The 20,469-nt window shown below is 45.0% G+C and overlaps 1 protein-coding gene across 1 annotated transcript in view; it reads right to left on the bottom strand.

The window, feature by feature from the left end:
• Positions 1 to 3,054: 3,054 nt before the first annotated feature.
• SSH2 (slingshot protein phosphatase 2) overlaps positions 3,055 to 20,469 on the bottom strand; it is a 265,785-nt gene continuing 248,370 nt past the window's right edge. The window contains exons 14-16 of the mRNA XM_056126678.1: positions 13,215 to 14,046; positions 8,050 to 10,194; positions 3,055 to 4,698 (exon numbers count right to left, since the gene is read on the bottom strand). Of these exons, the coding sequence (XP_055982653.1) occupies positions 8,107 to 10,194; positions 13,215 to 14,046 (2,920 nt within the window). The 3' untranslated portion in view covers positions 3,055 to 4,698; positions 8,050 to 8,106. The remainder of the gene's footprint in view (positions 4,699 to 8,049; positions 10,195 to 13,214; positions 14,047 to 20,469) is intronic.

The raw sequence follows: 20,469 nt of genomic DNA, 5'->3' as shown, positions 1-20,469 counted from the left end.
CCTGCTCAGAACACCGCTTTGGAAATAGTGCGGGCCTGGGATATGCCTCCGTAGAACCGTCCCAGGTCTTGGATGAGGACTCAGGCTGGCCCATATCTGGGGCGAGGGTTCTGCACGAGGAAGTTTGCATGAACGTTATGGTTACCAATATTGAGAGGAACCACTGGAGAACTTGAAACGCTGGCAGTGTGTTAAGCATTTCACCCTACTAGGTTGGATGCCAAGGAGCAGCAGCCTGAGGACCAGGGAGGGGGCAAATGAGCTCACCTTGACGTCTGGGAACACTAGGTTCAAGGGACAGCGTCTGGCATAGGATTTTGGTCAACCTGACTCCTGAAATCTGGGCCTTGTTTGAATTGGTGCTTAACTGTGTGTCAGGGAAGCAACGGTTGGCGCCAACACTGCCCTCCTTAGAATATCTGGATCTAAATATTGATTATGGTTAAGGAGATTAAAATAAACCAGTTCAAAGCACAGCAAGTGAAGATAGTCCCTGTAGCTGTTGTCTACCTAGTGGTGCTCACTGCTTGAATTTCTCCCCGCTTTTTTTGGTGGAGGTAGAGGTAGGGTGTTGGGCAGTGCTCAGGAGTGACCCTAGTGGTGCTCAAGGGCCATATATGGTGCTGGTCCAGCCAGCCACATGCCTGCAAGGCAAGCACCTCACCTCACCTCACCTCACCTCACCTCACCTCACCTCACCTCACCTCACCTCACCTCCTGTATTCTCTCCAGCCCTGATTTTTTTGCTGTGGATCCTAAAGTTGGAGGCAGCATGAGGCCTGAGATAACCACTGGGGGTAGGGGTTGGGGGAGAGGTAGAAGCCACCAAAGTTCCCATGAGCTTGTTTCTTAGGCATCCAAGTTATTAGTGGTTTGTAGGGAAACAGTATTAGAAACAATTCCAAAAACAATTCATGGTAGTGAGATGTTATTAGGGTAGATGGAGAGCTTCCTTTTTACTTAAAGATTCCAGGTGACTTCCATAATAGCAATAGAACACATTTAATATGTACCAGACAGTATTTTAAAAGATCTGCACATCTTAGCTCCATTCCAATAAGGGTACTATCACCACTCCTATTTTACAGGTGAGGAAATTGAGATAATAAAGGAACTTAGCTAGCATGCAAGAGGAACTTAGATTTTTATTTATTCAGGGCCTTGGGGTCATACAGTGTCATGCTTGGGTGGGGGGGTCACTGACGGTGTTTGGGGAATCATGAGGCACCTGGGATGGAATCAGGGTCGGCTGCATGTAAGGTTATTTTTAACATTATTATTATTATTATTATTTTTTGGGTCACACCTGGTGATACTCAGAAATTACTCCTGGTGGTGCTCTTGGGACTATGGGGGATTCCAGGGATGGAACCTGAGTTGGCCACGTGCAAGCAAATGCCTTCCCTACCGTACTATCACTCTGCCCTCAGTTTAGGTGACTTGATTCCTATGCCACCTCTCTGGCTCAGGAGTTTAGCAGATGCCTTACCCGAGTGGCTTGGCCTCTGGGGCCATGTTTTCAGCACCAGGCATTTTTGCTTCTGCAGTGCCACTTTCTCTCAGGGGTTGGCACTGAGTTCTACTCTGAGACACAAGGGAGGAGAAGCTTTGAATAATTAGGAAAAGAGTGGGGCGGGCGCTCAACACCTGGCCTCTTCATCTTTTTGTCACTCTGGTGTATAAAATGAAAAGGGAAAAGTCAGATTCTTTCCAACTGAGCTATAAAGGGCCTTCCCATACTGCTTTTTGCCTTAGCACACAACATCTTTTCATCTTCCTCTCCTTTCCTCCTTCAGAGAGAGCGAGAACTTCAGTGTAGTGGAAAGGGCCTGGGAATAAGAGGGAAGAAACCTTCAATCTACCCCACCTTCAGTTCTATCATCTGGGAAAGTGGGTACAGAAGCAGGGGTGTATAAGATTGTTTGGGGCTAGCAGAGCTTAGCTCAGTTGTTACAGCATTCTTCCAGATGCCAGAGCTTGGCAGGGCTGTGGGTAGGTGGAGTCAAGGCTCCAAGAACCATTGCTGTTACCCATTTAGACTGCCAGTGGGTCCTCAACCACAATCTATAAAAGATAGGGATAAATTCCATTTTCATTTTCTGGAAGAGGTGGTCTGGCACCTTAGGCATAATTTGCTTTGTTTGCTTTGGCCAGAAAGCTAAGACAGGACTTATCTAGACTAGTTTAGGGACTCCAGGCACCTCTAGACTATTTTGTGAAATGATTTTGCCTTCTTTACCCTGCATACCAATGAGACCAGAGGTGTGACCCCACCAATCCGATTTAATATGCAAGATTCAGAATGAAGTGGTCTGATTTCAGTTCCAGGCAGGTTCACTCCCTCCCTCTAGAAATAAGCAAACTGTTTCGCTTTTAATAAATTTGTCATTTGGACACCATGTTTTCCCTAGACAACAGTGCTACCTTGCCTGTGAATGGTATCAATATGTCTTCTCTGCAGGTGGGTTGAGAAGCGGGGAACCATCTGCCACTGTTTTAAAGACCAGCTCCATGCATTTTGAAGAAAAGTCCCATCTCCCTTTTTCTACCATTGATGTCCCAGTTTTCTAATGGGAGAAGATTAAAGCTTTCACCTTGTTAGAGTCATGTCCCATTTCTAGAAAGAAATCTTTCATGGTGCCTTGTGCTGAAAACTTGTGAGTGCAACCTTACTAATGTCCAGAGAAGTCACCACTAAAGAGGGCAGGTCATGGCAGCTGTCAGAGCGGTCACTTTGCACCACAGATGGCAGAAGAATTTCGGTTCCTTTGCTTATTCATTCCCCTAACATTTAGGTGGAGGTTTTGGCAAGAGCCTTTTGGATCAGGTTTGGTTGTAGCCACACTGCCTAAAATAATTTTCAGTGATCCTATTTCTTTTTGTGGGAAGGAGAAAACTATGTAAGTATTATTAGATCTTAGCTTTTTGCTAAGGTATATATGATGATCATCAACCAATGAGAATGGCTCCATGTTGAAGGTCACTGTTCTCTTCCAGCACCCCCACCCTCTCCATCACCCCCTTTTCCTTATAGCACTTGACAAAGCACACGTTTCATCTTCAAAATAAAAATTTATTCAATCTGTAACAAGAACATTGAATCTGCACATTTGCGCACAAGTTCACATTTAAAAACAGCGGAGCACATCAGTAATAAAAAAATCTATGATACAAGTGGAACATCCCGACCACCAAGAAGATTAAGGAAGGAGATGAGACCACTCTTTATATTCTGCTTCAAATGCCTCAAAAAGGTCCCAGAGATTCCAGGGAGCACCTGCTTTATTTAATAAAATGTGAGCATAAAAGTTTGGGGTAGCCTGGGGCAAAGGTAACAGTCAGTGGGAGAGTTTTGTGGACTTGTTTTCCATATTTAAAACAAGCCCTACAAAGAAAGGCTATTAAAAAAAATAAGAAAGGAAAAGAAAAGGCACCTTAAGCTATGCCAAGCAAATCAAAATCCAATATAACAAACAATTTCCTGTGGGCTTATTGATTGGGAATCACTCAGGGCCAGTTCTGCAGTTTTCAATTTGGGCATCAGCTCTTTCTGTGCACATAGGATGCTGCCCCCAGTGCTACTGTGGGGATGAAGATGGCAGCACTAGCCACACCTCCAGGGGGCAACTTCAAGTTGATGAAGGACAATTCCAGTCTAGAAAGCCTGTCCTAGATCTCTGGGGTAGAGAAAGTGAGGCTGGTGCTGTTTTCACAAGAGGAGCCCAGTCACCCTCCACTCCAGGCTGGAAAGGCACAGAAGCACCTGGCATTGGCTCTCCATGGCATCGAGGGACCCCGTCCCTGGGAGAAGGGTAAGGAGTGTGAGCCTTCTGCTTTCGCAGAAGGTTTTTTTTCCAAATATGGGCGCTGGTTGAGTTGAAGCAAATACATTTATGCCAAGGCATGCCTTGATCTTTTTTAGTTTGGCAGGGAAAACAAAGCCCAATGTGGTTTTAGATTGGTGCTGAAAGCGCTAATATTTCATCTCATCTATTATCAAAAAGCAAAACAAAATGAAAAAACGATACTAGTCATTCACCATTATAACCATCACTAGAAGCCACCATCACTGAGGAAAGGACTATTTGCACACAAAGTGTTGGAGGGGAGTGCAGGACACGGATGGAAGCTGGTTCCAGGGTTCCCCGCTCACCCCCCCAGGGCTGATCACCACATGGAGGACAGACAGGACAGCCAGTGCGGGTGCCTGGAGGGGCAGGGGAGACTGAGCGGCTGTCAAGATGAGGAACATTTTAATACTCACAATGTAAACAAAGTATCCACAAAATAGCTGTCCAAAAAAGAAAAGAAAAAAAAGCCAACTTATGGCTTTATTGAAATAAAAAAAATGCCCTTATAAGTGACCCTTTTTGCATAATACTTTCTTGAAAGGAAAAAGATAAACAATCGTCACAAAAACGTCTTTACCAAACATGCTTAGATCACTTCGGAACTGAAATTCTCTGATGAAACAGGCAAAGATTTCCATGAAGTCTACCCCAAAGCATCTGTCTGGGATCCTTTATCAGGAGGAGACCTCAGAGCTTGGGCTGGCATCCTCAGGCTGTCCTTGGAGCTTGTGGTAGTTCCCAAAATGAGAAAGAGGAATTACCAGTTGGGATAAAAGTACAGAGTCAGGAAAATGCTAAAGAGCCCGAAGAGGCTGAGATGCTAGGAATGATCCCAAACATTCAGAATCTGAAAGGCAACCAAAATGAGGAGAGATGACTATTACTATACTATAGCACTACTGTCTCTATAGTACACACTATTTCTTTGTGTGTCTAAAGAAAGGATTAGGGTTTCTCACCTTCCTATTGACCAGTAACCACCCAAATGACAGCTCACAACATGTGTGCTCCTGGCTCTACACAAAAATGTTAATTTTCACTCTCTCTCATTCACTCACTCTATCTCTCTCTCTCACCCTCTCGCTCGCTAACCTTTAGAGTAACTGAGTCAAACCAGGATTTTCAAAATAAACAGAGAAAGGCACTGAGCAAGAGTTCCAGGCTTTTCAGTCTACCAAATCTGCTGTTCTGAGTTGGGTTTTTTTTCCAGAAACAGAAGAGGGAAAAAGGCCACTCAAGATTATAAAAAAGGTTGAAAAGACAAAAGTTGGAAAAGTCCTTGAGAGTTCATTATGTGATTTCATAGACATTGCTCAGCTAGTTAAAACAAAATAAAACAAACAAAAAAAAAAACCCCAAACCAAACCAAACCAAATCAAACCAAAAAAAAAAAAAAAAACCCAATCGTGGGAATTTGAGAGGGCAGGTGAAAAAACCCCATGGCATGGCTGAACTATATAGGACCCTGCTAAGAGAATGTTTATTTAGGCAGGTAAGTGAAATAATAATAATAAAAAAAAAGAAATAAAGGGGAGGCAGAGCAAGACTATTTCTTTCACTCTTCAAAAAGTCTTTCTTCACAGCATTGGAGGATGTCCTCATTATTATTTAATGCAGTAAGAGTAAGCATTAAACACAGTAGCACGGAAGAACAGAGCAGTGGAATACTGTTGATTCTACTTGGATTTACAAGGGATATGGCCACCTCAAGGGGTTAACACAGGTAGGTAGGGAGCACTCTCTTAAAAAAGCCTCCTGCTACATGACAATTTCTGTGCCCCCTACCCCCAGCCAATCACACTGGTGGTTAAACTGTTTCAATGAGACAGGGCAGTATAGATGCATGAGCCCTGTCAATTCCTAAGCCTGTCTTGCAAGACTCCTCACGCTGTTACACAGCATCTAAGAAAACACCACCTGATCCTGCAGTCACTAAGTTGTATGAATGGTACCTCTGAACATTGAAGGACATGAGGGACAGTCACATGTCACTACTATAGCACAAAAATGTTTAAGTAGGTTTCTGTCTAACCCGCCTCCTAACAGTGATGTCATACCTGCCTTGGCTCTCGCTTAAACTCACACTTGTGATGGGGCTCAGCCCAACTTCTCTTTCTCCTTTGGGTCACTTACTCTCTGTACCCACAAAATTCTGGCCTCTGACATCACCTTGCAGTCTCTGTATCTGCCTCCTCTCACTGTTGTCACGAGCCCAAACCCTTCATCTCAAGTCTGTTCTTGGTCAACCAGAAAAATGACAACTCTTCCAGCAATAGCCAAAACACACAGGAAGAAAACTTGCAAATCTCTTCAATTTTGATGAGCTGCAGAGGGGGTTTCATTCTAGGCTAAATATATTTTCTGTAAGAAGCGGAAATTGGCTTATTTATAGGCTTTTTTATTTATGGCAGATGCTCCTGTGTTAAGGATCTTCACAATAGCAGCAAAGCAACAGCATCCTAAATGGACTCAATTAAGGGCCCTGCCCTTGGCCAAGTCTCCCCAAAGCTTCCATTAGGAGTTTCCACTGCGGGAGGGCGGCATGGGCGCACTTGTACACACTCCCTCGAGGTGGCTGAGCTACCAGCAAACAACGTTCTGGGTTTTTTTAAGTCTCAAAGAGAAATCACACTTTATTCAAACTGATCTAATGGGAGCCTCTAGGGATTTCTCTAAGGAGGAAGTTACTAACACATAATTTGGCAGGAGCTGGCGATTAGAAGTCTTCATTTAAACAATTAAAATCACCATCAATATACTCTGCAGATTCCTACCAACACTCATCAGTTTTATTTCTGTGGTGTCTGTTTCTTTTCCAGTTGCAGCTTTACATCTTATTAAAAAAGAATAAAAAGACCTTATAACATCAATGACAAAACATTGTGAAAGATTGACATTATGTACATAAACACTGTGCATGAACCAGAAAAATGACAACTCTTCCAGAAAGAGAGGGGGGAAAAAAAGAACCCCTTATGTCAAGTGTTAACAGTGATAATATCAAAAAGAAAACTTTGCATTCAATGGAGGTTATACATATGTAACAATTCAAATATCTATGAAATTAAAAAATAAAAAGGCAGTACTAGGATAAACAACATGAGGGAAGAAAATAAAATGAAAAAAAAAAAAGGCCATTAAACTCTGAAGGCCCACTGAATTATTCAAGTAATGGAAGGGTTAAAACCCTACAGATGTATTCATTTTACAAGAACACACAGACTTTCAATTGCTGTTTTTCAAACGTATCCCAACGTGTTTAGTTGGAAGGGTGCTGCTGAGCACATTCCCAGGTGGGAGAGGGGATGGGAATGATCGTGGAGCTCATCAGAGGTCCAGGAAGATACTGGGGCGGCAGCCTCTCTGCCTCCCACTTCCGCCTCTCCGTTTCCTTTTTATTTGGTTTTTGGATCACTCCTAGCTGTGCTCAGGGGACCATATGGGGATTGAAGGTGGGTCAGTTTCATTTCGTGCAAGGCAAGCGTCCTACCTATTGCACTACTGCTTGGGCCCCTCTTCTCAATCTTTTAAGCCCTCCTCTACAGAGGAGTTCTTGGATTCAATTGGCAGCTTGGTTTTAATTAAAAAAAAAAAAAAGATTTGCTCAGGGAAAGGAACCTATTTCCTTGATAGCCAGTTATCATGCTTTCCTGTACTGAGATAGCTGGAAATACCTGAAGAAATGGAGCCTAGAAGATCCCCGTTAGAGCAAAGCTGATCACTTCTGGAACACCAAGAGGCTGGGCCCGGAGGTTGAGTGTTCTCTCGTGTCCCGCTGTCCTTCAGCCCTACAAATGCATCAGGTCTGGAACCAAACCATCACCACACAGGCCCTGGCGACCATTTCCAATCTCCTGCTCCAGTGTCCCCCCTACCCATCTGCTTCCTTCCTCGCTCCAGCAAGCAGCCTTTCCTCATGGCGAAAAGAGGGGCAGGTGGTAGCTGATTGAAAAACAGCAATTTATTTGCCTTTGAAAAAGGTGTTTCTTGAAAATGAGCTTTCGTTGAGGTTTGAATTTTCTACAAATGAGAATATGGTCTCGCTGTTCAAATCTCTCTTTTTCTCTCTCAATCTCTCTCTTGCATACGCACATACACTCATAGTCATCCAGAAAAAGACCCAAACCCTGCATGCGCCAGGAACAGTAAAATGACCAAAATATTATAAAAATTAACCAATAAAGTGCATATTCCTTACATATTACACCTGCCCCTTTTACAAGGATTTAAGAAAGTCACATGTGTAGGCTCAGAATCAAATGGTATTATAGAAGGGGTTGGCTGTCCGTTTTTTATCATTTGCCTTTTTCAGTCTTCGAAGGGGGTGAGTTCTGCCATGCTGCTGACGAGGGGCCACAGCCAGCCCAGGAGCAGGGCGTGCGCCCAGCAGCCCCTGGGTCTGCAGCAAGGGAAGGCCTCCTTCAGAGCTAGTCAATTCAGGCCCTGCCCTGGGGGGCAAACACTGCTTACTGTAACCAAATTCTTTGGCATACTGTACCAGGGGCTTCTCCACTGGCTTGCTCTGCGCGATACACTCTGTTGTTTTGAGTTGCTCTACAAAATACTTAGTGGGCTCTGGGTTCTGGGAGGCATCTGTGTTTTGGGGGGGCTCTGGGCCCACTACAGTGTGCATGCCTGAGTCTGTTCTGACGAAGGGCTGAAGCAGTTTGAGATGAGGGGCCTCGGAGCAGACACACTCCCTTTCTGGGAGACAGTCTTTACACAGGTCCAAGTAACCTAACTTGGCGAGGGACATGGAACGCTTCATTTGGGACGGTTTGGGGAGCCCTGCCTGGCAAACCACCCGGGACTCGATTTCCTTAGTGCGCTCCTTCACCATGCCGGGGCTGTGGCTGAGACCCTTTAGACTGTCACTACTAGAGCTGTGTGGGAGTGGCTGGGCTCCAGGGGACGGGTCCAGTTTTTCTGCTAAGTCCTCGATACTGTCACCCAGTTTGCTAATTAAACTTAGGTCTTCACTGCTTAACAGGGAGCCCATGGAGGGTGTCTCTTTGCCCCCAGAAAGGAGCGCCTCGTGCCTGCCTTCCCCGAAGCCTGGCTCTGTGGAGGGCTCGCTGTCTGTGGTGCTGCTCTGCTCCGTGAAGCCTTCCAGGTGAACCACAGTCTGGGGGTGTAGGTAATCCAAACTGGCAGACGGCACATGGGTTGTGTGACTGACAAAAGGTGCTGCTGTGTCCCGCGCGGCTGGGGGGCCGTGGCCCCCATCTTCGGGGTTGCTCAAGGTGGGGGGCGGCTCAGTGCACCTGCTGTGCTCGGGGGAGGAAGGAGGTGGCCGAGGTAGCACGTGGGGCTGCAGAGAAACCTGCTGGGGACCTAGAGTCTGGTTCAAATTTTCATCCAGGGCACAGACAACAGTGATGGTCTTCTCCACTTTCACCTTCCTTGTTGCTTGCTCCCCACTCTTTTCAGGGGTGGCTATGTCACCCCTCATGCCTGTGTGATCTGGCGACGTCACCGTATGGGTATACTCAATGATTTCTATCTTCTTGGGCAGGGGGACAGGGACAGCCCATGTGTCAGACCCCTGGCAGGAAACTAGAGTCCTCTGCTCCTTCAAGACGTCCTCTTGCTTGGTTTTAGTATCTAGCCCTGGGCTCTCCTGGGGGACTGGTAAGGGGTAAGAGGCCTGCAGCTCGGTGGTGGGGACAAAGGCATTTTGCTCAGAGTCGGGGAGTGAGCCAGACGCCGCCCCACCACATTTCCCTTTGCTCTTGCTCATCTCTAGTTCCTTGGGGGCCAATGAATGTTCAAGGGTGGCTTCATCACTCTTCCCTTTTAGTGCGAGGTCTGCCACAGAAAAATCATTCTTGGAGTTCTTGCGAGTGGACAATGAGGTACAAGCAGAGGCAGTACCATGGTGCTCTTGCTCCTGCCGCAACCGCTCCTCAAACTCCAAGGTGGCTCGTCTGACAGACCCAGGGCACCACTTGGCACTGGGATGCACCCCTTGGCCCCCGAGCTCTTGGTCCCCCTCTGCTGCTTCTTCCTCTTCCAAGTCTGTGGATGAGTGCGGGATTAGGCAGCCTTCAGGGTCCCCCTTTCCTGAGTCTTTGGCTAGTTCAGGCTGGGTGGGACAGGAATTGTCATTCTGCTCCATATTTCCAGGTTTGTTTTCCAGGGTCTGGGCCTTCTCAAGGGGCAGCTCTTGGACACAATTCTTCTTTGGTGTGTGGCAAGGATTGGAAGGGATGTCTCCTTTCAGTTGAATCTGCCCAACTCCTTGACTGATGGATTCAATCTCAGTGATGATTTCTTTGACTGAAATTGCATTTTCTGAGTGAGATTGCATGAAGATGTCAGGACTGACCAGTTCTGGGATTGCCTAAGAAAATAGTGAGATGGTTATGACAAGCTGTAGTCGAACGGAAAATGTGACATTTTTTTTACTCATCAATCTTCTGATCCAGGAGAACCTATCTGGCTATGAGCATAAAATCGAGTGCAAAGGGACTGTCCTTTGCCTGGAACTGTATCTAGCACATCTGTTTTGTTGTACAAGGGGGAAAAATAAATTCATCAAATGCAGAAACACAAAATTCATTACAGACCGTGTCCTTGTCTACTCAATTTTCTGTTCTGATTACTCAAACAGGATTCCAATCTACTATTTTACTCCAAAAAAGAATAGCCAATAGGGCCGGAGCAATAGTGAGGAGGGCGTTTGCCTTGCATGCGTCCGACCTGGGTTCGATCCCCGGCAACCCATTTAGTCCCCTGAACACTGCCAGGAGTAATTCCTGAGCATCACCGGGTGTGACACAAAAAGGAAAAAGAAAAACAGCAAATAGACACAGAGGATCCCATAATCTTTCTTTTCCTGAGACTTTGAGTTTTTAGGATTTAGGTCATATTGGAGCAGATAAAATCTTTCCTCTATAGCCTTTCAAGATCCAGCAGTTTGAACCTAATTTAGTCTGAAGAAAAGAGCTCCATTCAAGGCTCACTCTCCACCTTAAACATGGACGTTTTGAAGGCAAGACAGCTGATGCTATCATCTCATGTCTGACTGGGAAGCTCACTGCTTTCTTCTCTCCTGTCTTGCATCCTTCCATCCATATCCTTTCATTGCTTCTCCCAGCAAGAGTGTCCCAGCACATGAAGGAGACATTAGTCACTTAGCTGCAAAAGATTTACTTGGCTTCTGCAGCTGTGTGCCTCAGCAAATTTAGACACCACGTCTGTTATTTTACTATTCCTCCAAGTATGAATTCCCAAATGGATTCAGAACTAGATCAGTCAAAACTGGCCAAGGCAAAATCTAGTGTTATTGTAAAAACACCGAATTTTAAAATCTGGAACTGGCTAGTGGACACCTCTTAAAACAGCATTTTTATGATCAGTGATATCCTTTGTTAATTTTTTTTTTATAAGGCTTCATTCACAGTGTTTCTCTAGGAACTGTTCTGATCAAAATCCTAAGAAGTATCAGAACTAGAACAAGGACAGTTATGCCTCTTGGGGAAATGACTCCATCAGATAGAGCCAAATCTGCCAAGACTGGGAGAGAAGCCACCCTGGGTGCATGTGTTCATGGGCTGTGGAAGTAGTCTATACCCATCTAACCAGGGACTCTGCAGAAAAGCTATTTTTGTCAGAGCTGCTACACACCCACTGGTTCAAAGGAGAGCTCAAGCATTCTGATTTCCTAGGAGAAATGAAATAGAGCAATATGGCTTTTGGGGAGAAATGATGGAACCAGACAGAGGCAACAACTATCCTGAGGAAGTTATGAAGAGAGGAGCAAATGTATAACGGACAAGGTGGTTAAGCAGAAACACAGCCGGAGCTGTCTAAAATCTAGTCTGGTTCACTGAGATCAGTCAATGAAGTTTGGTATGTAAGTCCATTGCCATTTAATTCCCAATACTACTGTACCATACTCATCTGTGATACTAGTGTGTTTCAAGACATATTCCAATTTCAAGTGTCAAAATAAGTGTGAGTCTTAGAATGATTAATATACAGGAATTCTTTTCTTGGTCTCATTAGAGCTTATATGCAACTCATAAGAATGTTGGGGTGGCTGGAATGATACTACAGTGGGTAGGGCATTTGCCTTGCACATGTATGAATTTGGGTTTAATCCCCAGCAACCCATATGGTCCCCTGAGCACTGCCAGGAGTAATTCTCGAGTGTACAGCGAAGAGTAAACCCTGAGCATCACTGAGTATGACTAAGAAGAAAAAAAAAAGCAAGAAGAATCTTGAGCTTCTCTCTGTTGAAAAATCATACCTAAATTTCTGAAAATCACAAGATCTGAGCTGAAGAACAATTGAGAAACGTTCTTAATAGTAAGAACTCTGTATAAGAAAACAGTTGCTACTTAGGACTGGAGAGATTATATAGAGCTGATAGGGTGCTTGCCTTGCATGTGGCTGACCTGGGTTCGATTGCAGGCACTGCATATGGTCACCTGAGCACTGCCAGATGTGACTTAAAGCCAAAAATCAAAAACAAAACAAAAACAAAACAAAACCATAAGTCAAAAACCAAAAGCCCCCCAAAACCTACTCTCCCGCCAAAACCCAAAAGCAAACCCCCAAAATATCCTGAAAAAGGCAAACGTCCTACTGCTGTACTATCACTACAAATTTTCTTTCTTTTTCCTTCCCTTCAGTTTTTGGGCTATACCTGGTGATGTTCATGGATTATTCCTGGCTCTACTCAGGAATTACTCCTGGAGGTGCTTGGAGGGAGGACCATATGGGATGCTGGGGATCGAACATGGGTCGACCACATGCAAGGCAAATGCCCTACTCACTCTACTATCACTCTGGCCCTCCCTCTGGCCCATTCTTTGAATTTTCTGTGATAGAATTTCCCAAAGATATCCAACTTCTCACAGCCACAGATTTTACTCAGGCAGCATCTGATCCCCTTGTATGTAAAAAATATTTATTTATTTATTTATTTCTAGTGCCAGGGATTGAGCCTAGGACTTCACATGTGCGAGGCAAGTGCTCTACTGCTGTAATACATTTCCACCCTCCCTTGTAATTTATTATTGATAAGGTTTGATTTGAACTACAGAGGTCCAGAGAGGAAAATCCAAGTTGTTCAGCTAGGACATTTGTTTTGGCTAATCCTCCTTACCGTTAGCCCCCTTGAAGAAGTGCTTCCAACAATACAAAAGCATGGAAAGAGAAATTCCTCAAAAGGAACTGATTTACAAAAAGTTTCAAGGGAAACTATTTCTAGGAAAGTATGAGACTGTCTTTTCACTTTGCCTTCCTAAATCTTCATCAATATAAAAAAAAAAACCCAAGTGACCATAACAGAATCCTAAATATTCTGTCTTCAAGTACAGTTGCATTAGGTGGAAAACTAGAAATAATTTTTACCTTTGACTGTTCCTCATCTATTGAAGATTCTTCAGATGCATGGGGAGTGTTACTCAGAGAGCTGCTTCTCTGGTCATCAGCAGTCCCTTCACAGGGGGCTACTTCTACTGACAGTCGACAGGTCTCACTCCTTCCTCCTCCCAGTTCCTCCATCCTTGAATGGGAAAAAGACCGGGACCGGGTTTCTTGGGAGAGCTCTACAAACTTCTCAAGGGCACTAAAAAAATCAATGCGATCTGTACTGAAATCTGAGACTTCAGCCTGGCAACTTGGTTGGGGGCTTGGTGACTCAGGATCAGGGGACATGGGAAGATCTTTCAGGCGAGATGTCAACTCTTCCATAGGCAGTAAGTGGACATTAATGTCTGCTTTCAGTGCGTCTGTCTCCAAGTCTTCCACTGTTAAGTCTGGGAACTTGCCGGCCATTTCTGGAACCTGTCCAGGTTGGATTAAGGCTTTGGATGCATGGCAGTTATCAAGAGGAAACTTTGCTTCATTCAGACAACACCCTGATGAGCATCCATTGATGTCATTTAGGTTTAATTCATCTTCAATCTGTCCAGCACGAAATTCCCTGGAAGTAAACTCAAAGCAGATCATTCTTTCTTTGGTACACAGGCCTTTCTGGTTTTCATCCTGTGGGACAATATGTTCCACAAAGACGGGAGGTATGGGTGGGTGACTCTCCATGGTCTTCACCTCAGTAATCTGGTCTGCGGAGGTGGTGATCTCCTTCTTATTCAGTTCCAGCCCTGGTTTGCACATGGGTTCATGGTGGTCTGAGAGGTCGCTGTCTGAATGAGATCTCCAGAGCTTGTTATGCCGTTGTTTGCTGTAGAGGACACACAGGAGACATTTTATTATGGTCTGTGAAAAATAATCAGCACCTTTCGAAAATCACTCCCAGATAAATCTGAATCATAAATTCTGTTTTTATTTATTTTTTTTGGGGGGGGCATACCTGGCTGTGTTCAGGATTTCTAGCTCTGTGCTCAGGGATCACTTGACTGTGCTTGGGGGAACAGATGGGGTGCTGGGTATCACAACAGATTGGCTGTGTGCAGGGCAAGGGCCTTACCTGCTATATTATCTCTCTGGCCTCTGTTTATCTTTGTTTTTGCTGCTGCTTGGTGGACTTTTGAGTTCCAAGATTAGGAATTGAACTGCGCACACAGCCTATGCCCAGCCCTTTGAGCGATCTAATGTGGCCCCAGAAATTACATAACCTTTAAGAGGGAAATCTGGCAATAGCTCTTTTTTTTTAAAAGCCCAGTTATGATAATGCTAAAGAGTCAGGTATTTCAGTGGAACGATTTTCGAGATATACCATTAAATGAAAAAGCAGCTGAACACACTGGGAATGGTCAATTCCTATCTTTTAGGAAGTACAGAAAAATAGCTCTAGGAACATTACAAAAAATTGGTATTTCTTTCAAAGAAGGCAGAAGCACTTTCAGGTAAAGCTTAATGTTCTATATCTTTTGCCTATATAATTTTTGAATTTAAAAATTGTATCTGACATTAACAACCAGAAAAATAAATCTAAAGCAAAACAGCTTCCAAGAAAGATAGACTCTACTGGTGCCTATTACAAACTAAAGTAGGATTTGATTCATCACTGATATGAAAGTGTGAGGATGAAAAATCATTCCCGAATTAGCACAGATGAGACAAGCAACAATGGAGGGAAAAAAGCTGGTAACACAGTGGAAGAGGATGAGTATAAAGTGCAGACCCTGACCAGAAAGTGCTGAGTAAAAGAACAGGTTAAGAGGCTGGAAAGATAGTAGAGTGGGTAGGGCGCTTGCCTTGTACACGGCCAACCTGGATTGAATCCCAGATGGTCCTCTAAGCCCCCACCAGGAATGACCCTGGAGTTCAGAGCCAGGAGTAAATCCTTAGCACTGCTGGGCAAGGCCGTAAAAACAAAACAACCCCCCTACAAAACCCAAGTTTAGTGAACACCTATAAAAGCAGGCTGGAAGACTGCAAGCACGCTCTTTTTATGGAGAAAAGGTTTGGCAAGAGGATAGAATTTCATTTCAAATCAATCTCACCCTCTGACTAGGAAGCACAGTCCTCCCTGCATAAACAACAAGGTGGCCCTATGGTTGGACAGGATCACAGCCAGGTCACTAAATGTGGTGTTTGGGGGTGTGGTTTCCCTGACTTACCAGATGATGAGGAGTTACCTAACTGTAGGGTGGAATGGGAAACAGCCCAAAACAACTTGCCTGGGGCTCCGGCCACGCCTGCCTTGGCGGCCTGAGAATCCCTGCCGAGTCATGCGCCTGCACTAATGTGAACCTCTGTTTGTTCTTGACTCTGCACCTGCTCCCTGGGTCCCCTGCCAGTCTGCTGTCTGGGTGGGGCTCTCTCTGACTCAGGCTTGAGAAAGGGTGCTTTTCTGGGTAGGAGGAGGTCAGTCTGTTTATGAAGACAAGCTGGAATCAATTAGCTGGGGGAAAGGCGGTACTTTCACCCTTTCCAAGCTGCACAAACTCTAGTCGCCCCTAGGAGGAGACAACATATCACACATCCTCAGAAATCTTGGGGAGGGGCAAGGCAGGGGCCAAGTTCCACACCGTGGCCAATGTGCTTTCCTTTAAAGTCTCTTCTCTCATATCCAAGCACCTTGTTTACTGACTTAAATACGATCCTGTTCCCCAGTTTCTTTCTTTCTTTTCTTATTTTTGGGCCATGCCCAGTGATGCTCAGGGATTACTCCTGGCAGTGCTCAAGGGACCATATAGGAGGCCGGAGACTGAACCCTAGGTTGGCCCCAGGGTGCGAGGCAAGTGCCCTTCCCACGTTCTAACACTGTTCTCCAGTTTCTATGGGACTGTTAAAACCTGCATCAAATCCCCTCAGTCACCATGGCAGGACAATTTCTGTGAGGGAAGTGACTGGTAAGACATCTCAGGGAGTAGCTGTTCTCACCCTTCTAATAATAAAAAAGAACAGTTTATCTTTTTCTGGTTTGTTTTTGGGCCACACCTGCAGTACCCAGGGGCTATTCCTGGCTCTGTGCTCAGGGCTGACCCCTGGCAGTGCTCAGGGGACAATGTGCAGTGCAGTGTGGTGCTGGTGCTGGCGATCTAACACTAGTGGGAGGCAGCACATTAGCCCCCCCCCCAATAATTCTTTTTGTTTGTTTTATTTCTGGGTTACACCCAGCAATGCTCAGGGGTTAATCCTGCTTCTGCACTCAGGAATTACTCCTGGCAGTGCTCAGGGGACTATATTGGGAACCTGCCAGAAGATGTTTTCTTTTCTTTTTTTCTTTTTTAAAAACTGCTTGCAAATCCCTTGTCAATCAGCGGGAAAGGAGAGACTAATGTTATGCTAAGAGGCACAAACAGTACAAGTTTCAGAGGAAGTGACTAACATCACAGTTGTGCTGCCCAGCAGGAATTTCCTATTCTTCCTGGGGGAGATAATCATCAGAAAATATTGCATCAAGAGGGCTGGGGAGATAGTACAGGGAATAAGGCATTTGTAGAAGACCCTGGTTCAATCAATCCCTCAAACCAAATATCCTGCACCTCTGAGTATGGTCGAACCGTCCCACCCACCCCAAGGCTCTGGACTTAAACAGACTTAATTGTAAAGGAGATGGAAACACCCAATCCAAAGATAGGGCTGATTCCACTATGTATTTTTTTTCCTTTTTATTTTTTTGGGCCACACCCAGCTGTGCTTAGGGCTTACTCTGGCCCTGTGCTCAGGATCACTCATGGTGGGCCTGGAGGGCCATATGTGGTGCTAGGAATCGAAACCTGGGTCTGCCGAGCGTAAGACAAATGCCCCACTCACTATACTATCACTCCAACCTCACATGGATCATTTCAAACTATAACTGTTCAAAGTTAGGAGGACGCTCCCCACCCCCTGACCCCGCACAGTTCAGTAAGATAGCAAGCAAGAAAACATATTGCCAAAAACTACTTCAGAGTTGGTATGTGGACTGTATGGTAAAACTAATCTCAGGTTCTTTCTCCCCTCCAGTGGCCTCTGATTCGAATTTGGATTCATATAAACAGACACACATAAGATCATGTTCTGGTAAGAATATGGTCTTGTATGTAACTTATTAATAAGAAGGATATTTAAATGATAAACACATATGAATGCATTCTCTTGCTTCAACTTTATTTGAGAAAATGATAGAGGAAAACACTGCTAAAAATGAATTATCAGGACCAAAGAGATACTATAGAGGATAAGGTGCTTGCCTTGTATGTGATGGGCCTAGGCTCAATCCCTGGCGCTTATGGTCCCCACCCCCAGCCCAGCCAGGCGTGATCCCTGAGCATAGAGGAAGGAGTAAGCCATGAGCACAGCAGGTGTGGCTCAAAACCATAAAAAACAGTATTAGTTCTAGTAAAATCATAGTTTATGATTACTTGGTAAGGTATGATGTGACCTGTAGAAAGAAAGGGAGAAGAAGCATCAAACAAATATTTTGTGTGTTATGCATGGTCCACAGTGTTTTAAGATGATTTAAATGAGTTGCATTGTAGCACTGTCCTCCCGTTGTTCATAGATTTGCTCGAGTGGGCACCAGTAACATCTCCATTGTGAAACTTGTTATTACTGTTTTTGGCATATCGAATATGCCATCGGGACCTTGCCAGGCTCTTGCCGTGTGGGCGGGATACTCTTGGTAGCTTGCTGGGCTCTCCGAGAGGGGCAGAGGAATCGAACCCAGGTCGGCTGCGTGCAAGGCAAACGCCCTACCTGCTGTGCTATTGTTCTAGCCTGATTTAAATGAGTTAAAAATTTTTTTTTGGTCACACATCCTCCTGGCTCTAGGAGCATGGATCAATTGTGGGAAGTTCAGGGACCACATGGGGACTGAACCCAGGATGGCTGTGTGCAAGGCAAGCACCTTACCTGCTGTACTATTACTGTAGCCCCAACTGAGAAGCCCTTAAGCCTCAATTTTGGGGGGGGTCACCTGGCTAGGAATCCATGTCCAATCATTCTCATATCCTTCCTAATTACTATGTACCAGTTAATGAGACCTCAATGTTGTCACCAGCAAAGCCAGGTTTAAAAAATAAACCTGCTCCTATTGGCACAGGTGATGAGACAGTCTAAGAATTAACACTGACATCTAGGAGAGCATATGGAATGAACTTCCATTGGCCAACATCCAGGAATTTTTTTCTCCTGTCCCCTATACACTGGAACTTAATATAAGACACAGACACATGGTCCAGCTAGCCAATGGCTGAAATCTAGCCAATGGAATATAAATCTGCCAGATACTTGCCTGATCAGAGTGCAGAACAACAAGCAGGGCTGCGGCAGTTTAATGGAGGATTTCAACAAACACACCCCCTTCCTCCTGCCTTACTCCCACCCCTCAGCTATGAAACAGAAAAAAAAGGAGATGCACAGCATCAGAGGCTTTATGATCCCTTTTAATAGTTCTTAAGGAGAATATTAATTATGGGTCTTTCCCAGGCTCTCAAAGACATACTAAAAGATACCCCCTCCCCCACCCCCCGCCAATCCTTTGTGTTTCAGAGGGACTATCGGTGTTAGGCCCACACCCTCACACTCTGATGGACTGCAACTAATTCAATCACTGGAGTCTTCTTTTATTAAGAGGTCAAAATATAAAGGCAATACCTCAATTAGAGCCTGACTCCTTCATTTTTTTCTTTTTGGGGGGTCACACCTACTGATGCTCAGTGGTCACTCCTGGCTCGGGGACTATATGAGCATGATATAGGAGATTGAACCCGAGAGTAGGCCACGTGCAAGGCAAATGCCTTACCCATGTACTATCACTCCAGCCCTGACCTCCTTCCTTTAACTGTGCAGTGCCACCCTGGACAATCATGGGACTAAAGAATTCAAGGATCAGGGCTCTCTTAGGAAAAACCGCCATATGCTTCCTGCAACAGGATATGAAATACAAGACTGTAAGCACCTGGACAAGAAATGGAATTTGCAAACCAATTGAATGGGATGTTTCTAAGGACTTTCTTATTTGGATTACCTAATCTGAACTGCACACAGTCACAAGAGTCTGGGGTTTCTAAGTGGCAGTTCCTAGAGTAGCATCCCAGGGCTGGAAAAGCATCTTCTGGGCCCAGCTCACCGGACAGTTAGTTCTGACAAGTGCTGACTATGGACATCATCACCCTATTGGGTCTAATGGCTGCATACCCAGCAGGCACTTCTACTGTAGATGGTTCACCACAGGCTGACCATGAACTTGCTTTTAGCTAGTCCAGGAAATCCTATTCTCCTGGCTGGTGGTTATTTTAATTTTTGTTTTGTTTTTATGTTCTTACCCAGCAGTGCTCAGTGTTTACTCCTGGCTCTATGACCAGGGATCACTCCTGGTTGTGCTTAGGGAACTGTATGGGGTACCCGGGATCAAATCAAGGTCAGCTGCATGTAAAGCAAGCACCTTACCCCTGTACTATCTCTCCAGCCTGGTTATTTTCATTTTGGGGGGGGGCCACACTCAGTGGTGCTTAGGGCTTACTTCTGACTCTGTGCTCAGGGATCACCATGGGTAAGGCTTGAGGGACCATATGGGGTGCTGGGAACTGAATCCAGGTTAATTGTGTGCAAGGCAAGTGTCCTACATGCTGTATTATCTCTCTTGTCCCATGGTTATTTAAATTTTTATTATTATTTTATGAAGAGCCAGGGATTAAACCCAGGGCCTTTTTCACACAAGACATGAGCTCTACCACTAAGCCATATGACCCAGTGTTGGTAAAAAAAACAGACAAGACTTCTCGCCCACCCTCCATCCCCAGGAAAAAAAAAACTCTCACTAGTATGGAATGTACATTGCTGTGCATTTTTCTTCTTTTAAACAATACTCTGAGGGGTAGGTCTCCTGGGGCCAGGTAAGGATCAGAACAGTGACACAGCCTCTCAAAGCTGTAGCAAGAGAAACTGGATCTACTGATTCAAATTCTGTGTTTTTTTTTTCCCCCCTCACTCCCCATAGCCTGCTCCTCCCTCCATGAATCAAGCCCTGGGAGAATGAGAGGGAAAGAAAGGGGAGAAGACTCAAAGGATAAGGAATGGTGATTTCTGGGATTATACAGCCCTTCTTGTGCTCATCAAAAGTTTTTTCTGAAATTCTTTAACATCTACGAAAAACCACATATGCTTAACACACCCAGCCCAACAGCTTGTAGTAGCCTGGAATTCCAGAATAAATACTGAAATTGGCAGGACACATAGTATCCTTCCTCTCAATGGGTCACGTGAGGAC

The sequence above is a fragment of the Sorex fumeus genome, unplaced genomic scaffold (genome assembly GCF_029834395.1).
Source record: "Sorex fumeus unplaced genomic scaffold, SorFum_2.1 ptg000063l, whole genome shotgun sequence".
NCBI lineage: Eukaryota > Metazoa > Chordata > Mammalia > Eulipotyphla > Soricidae > Sorex > Sorex fumeus.
This window is presented reverse-complemented; position numbering and strand designations above follow the sequence as displayed.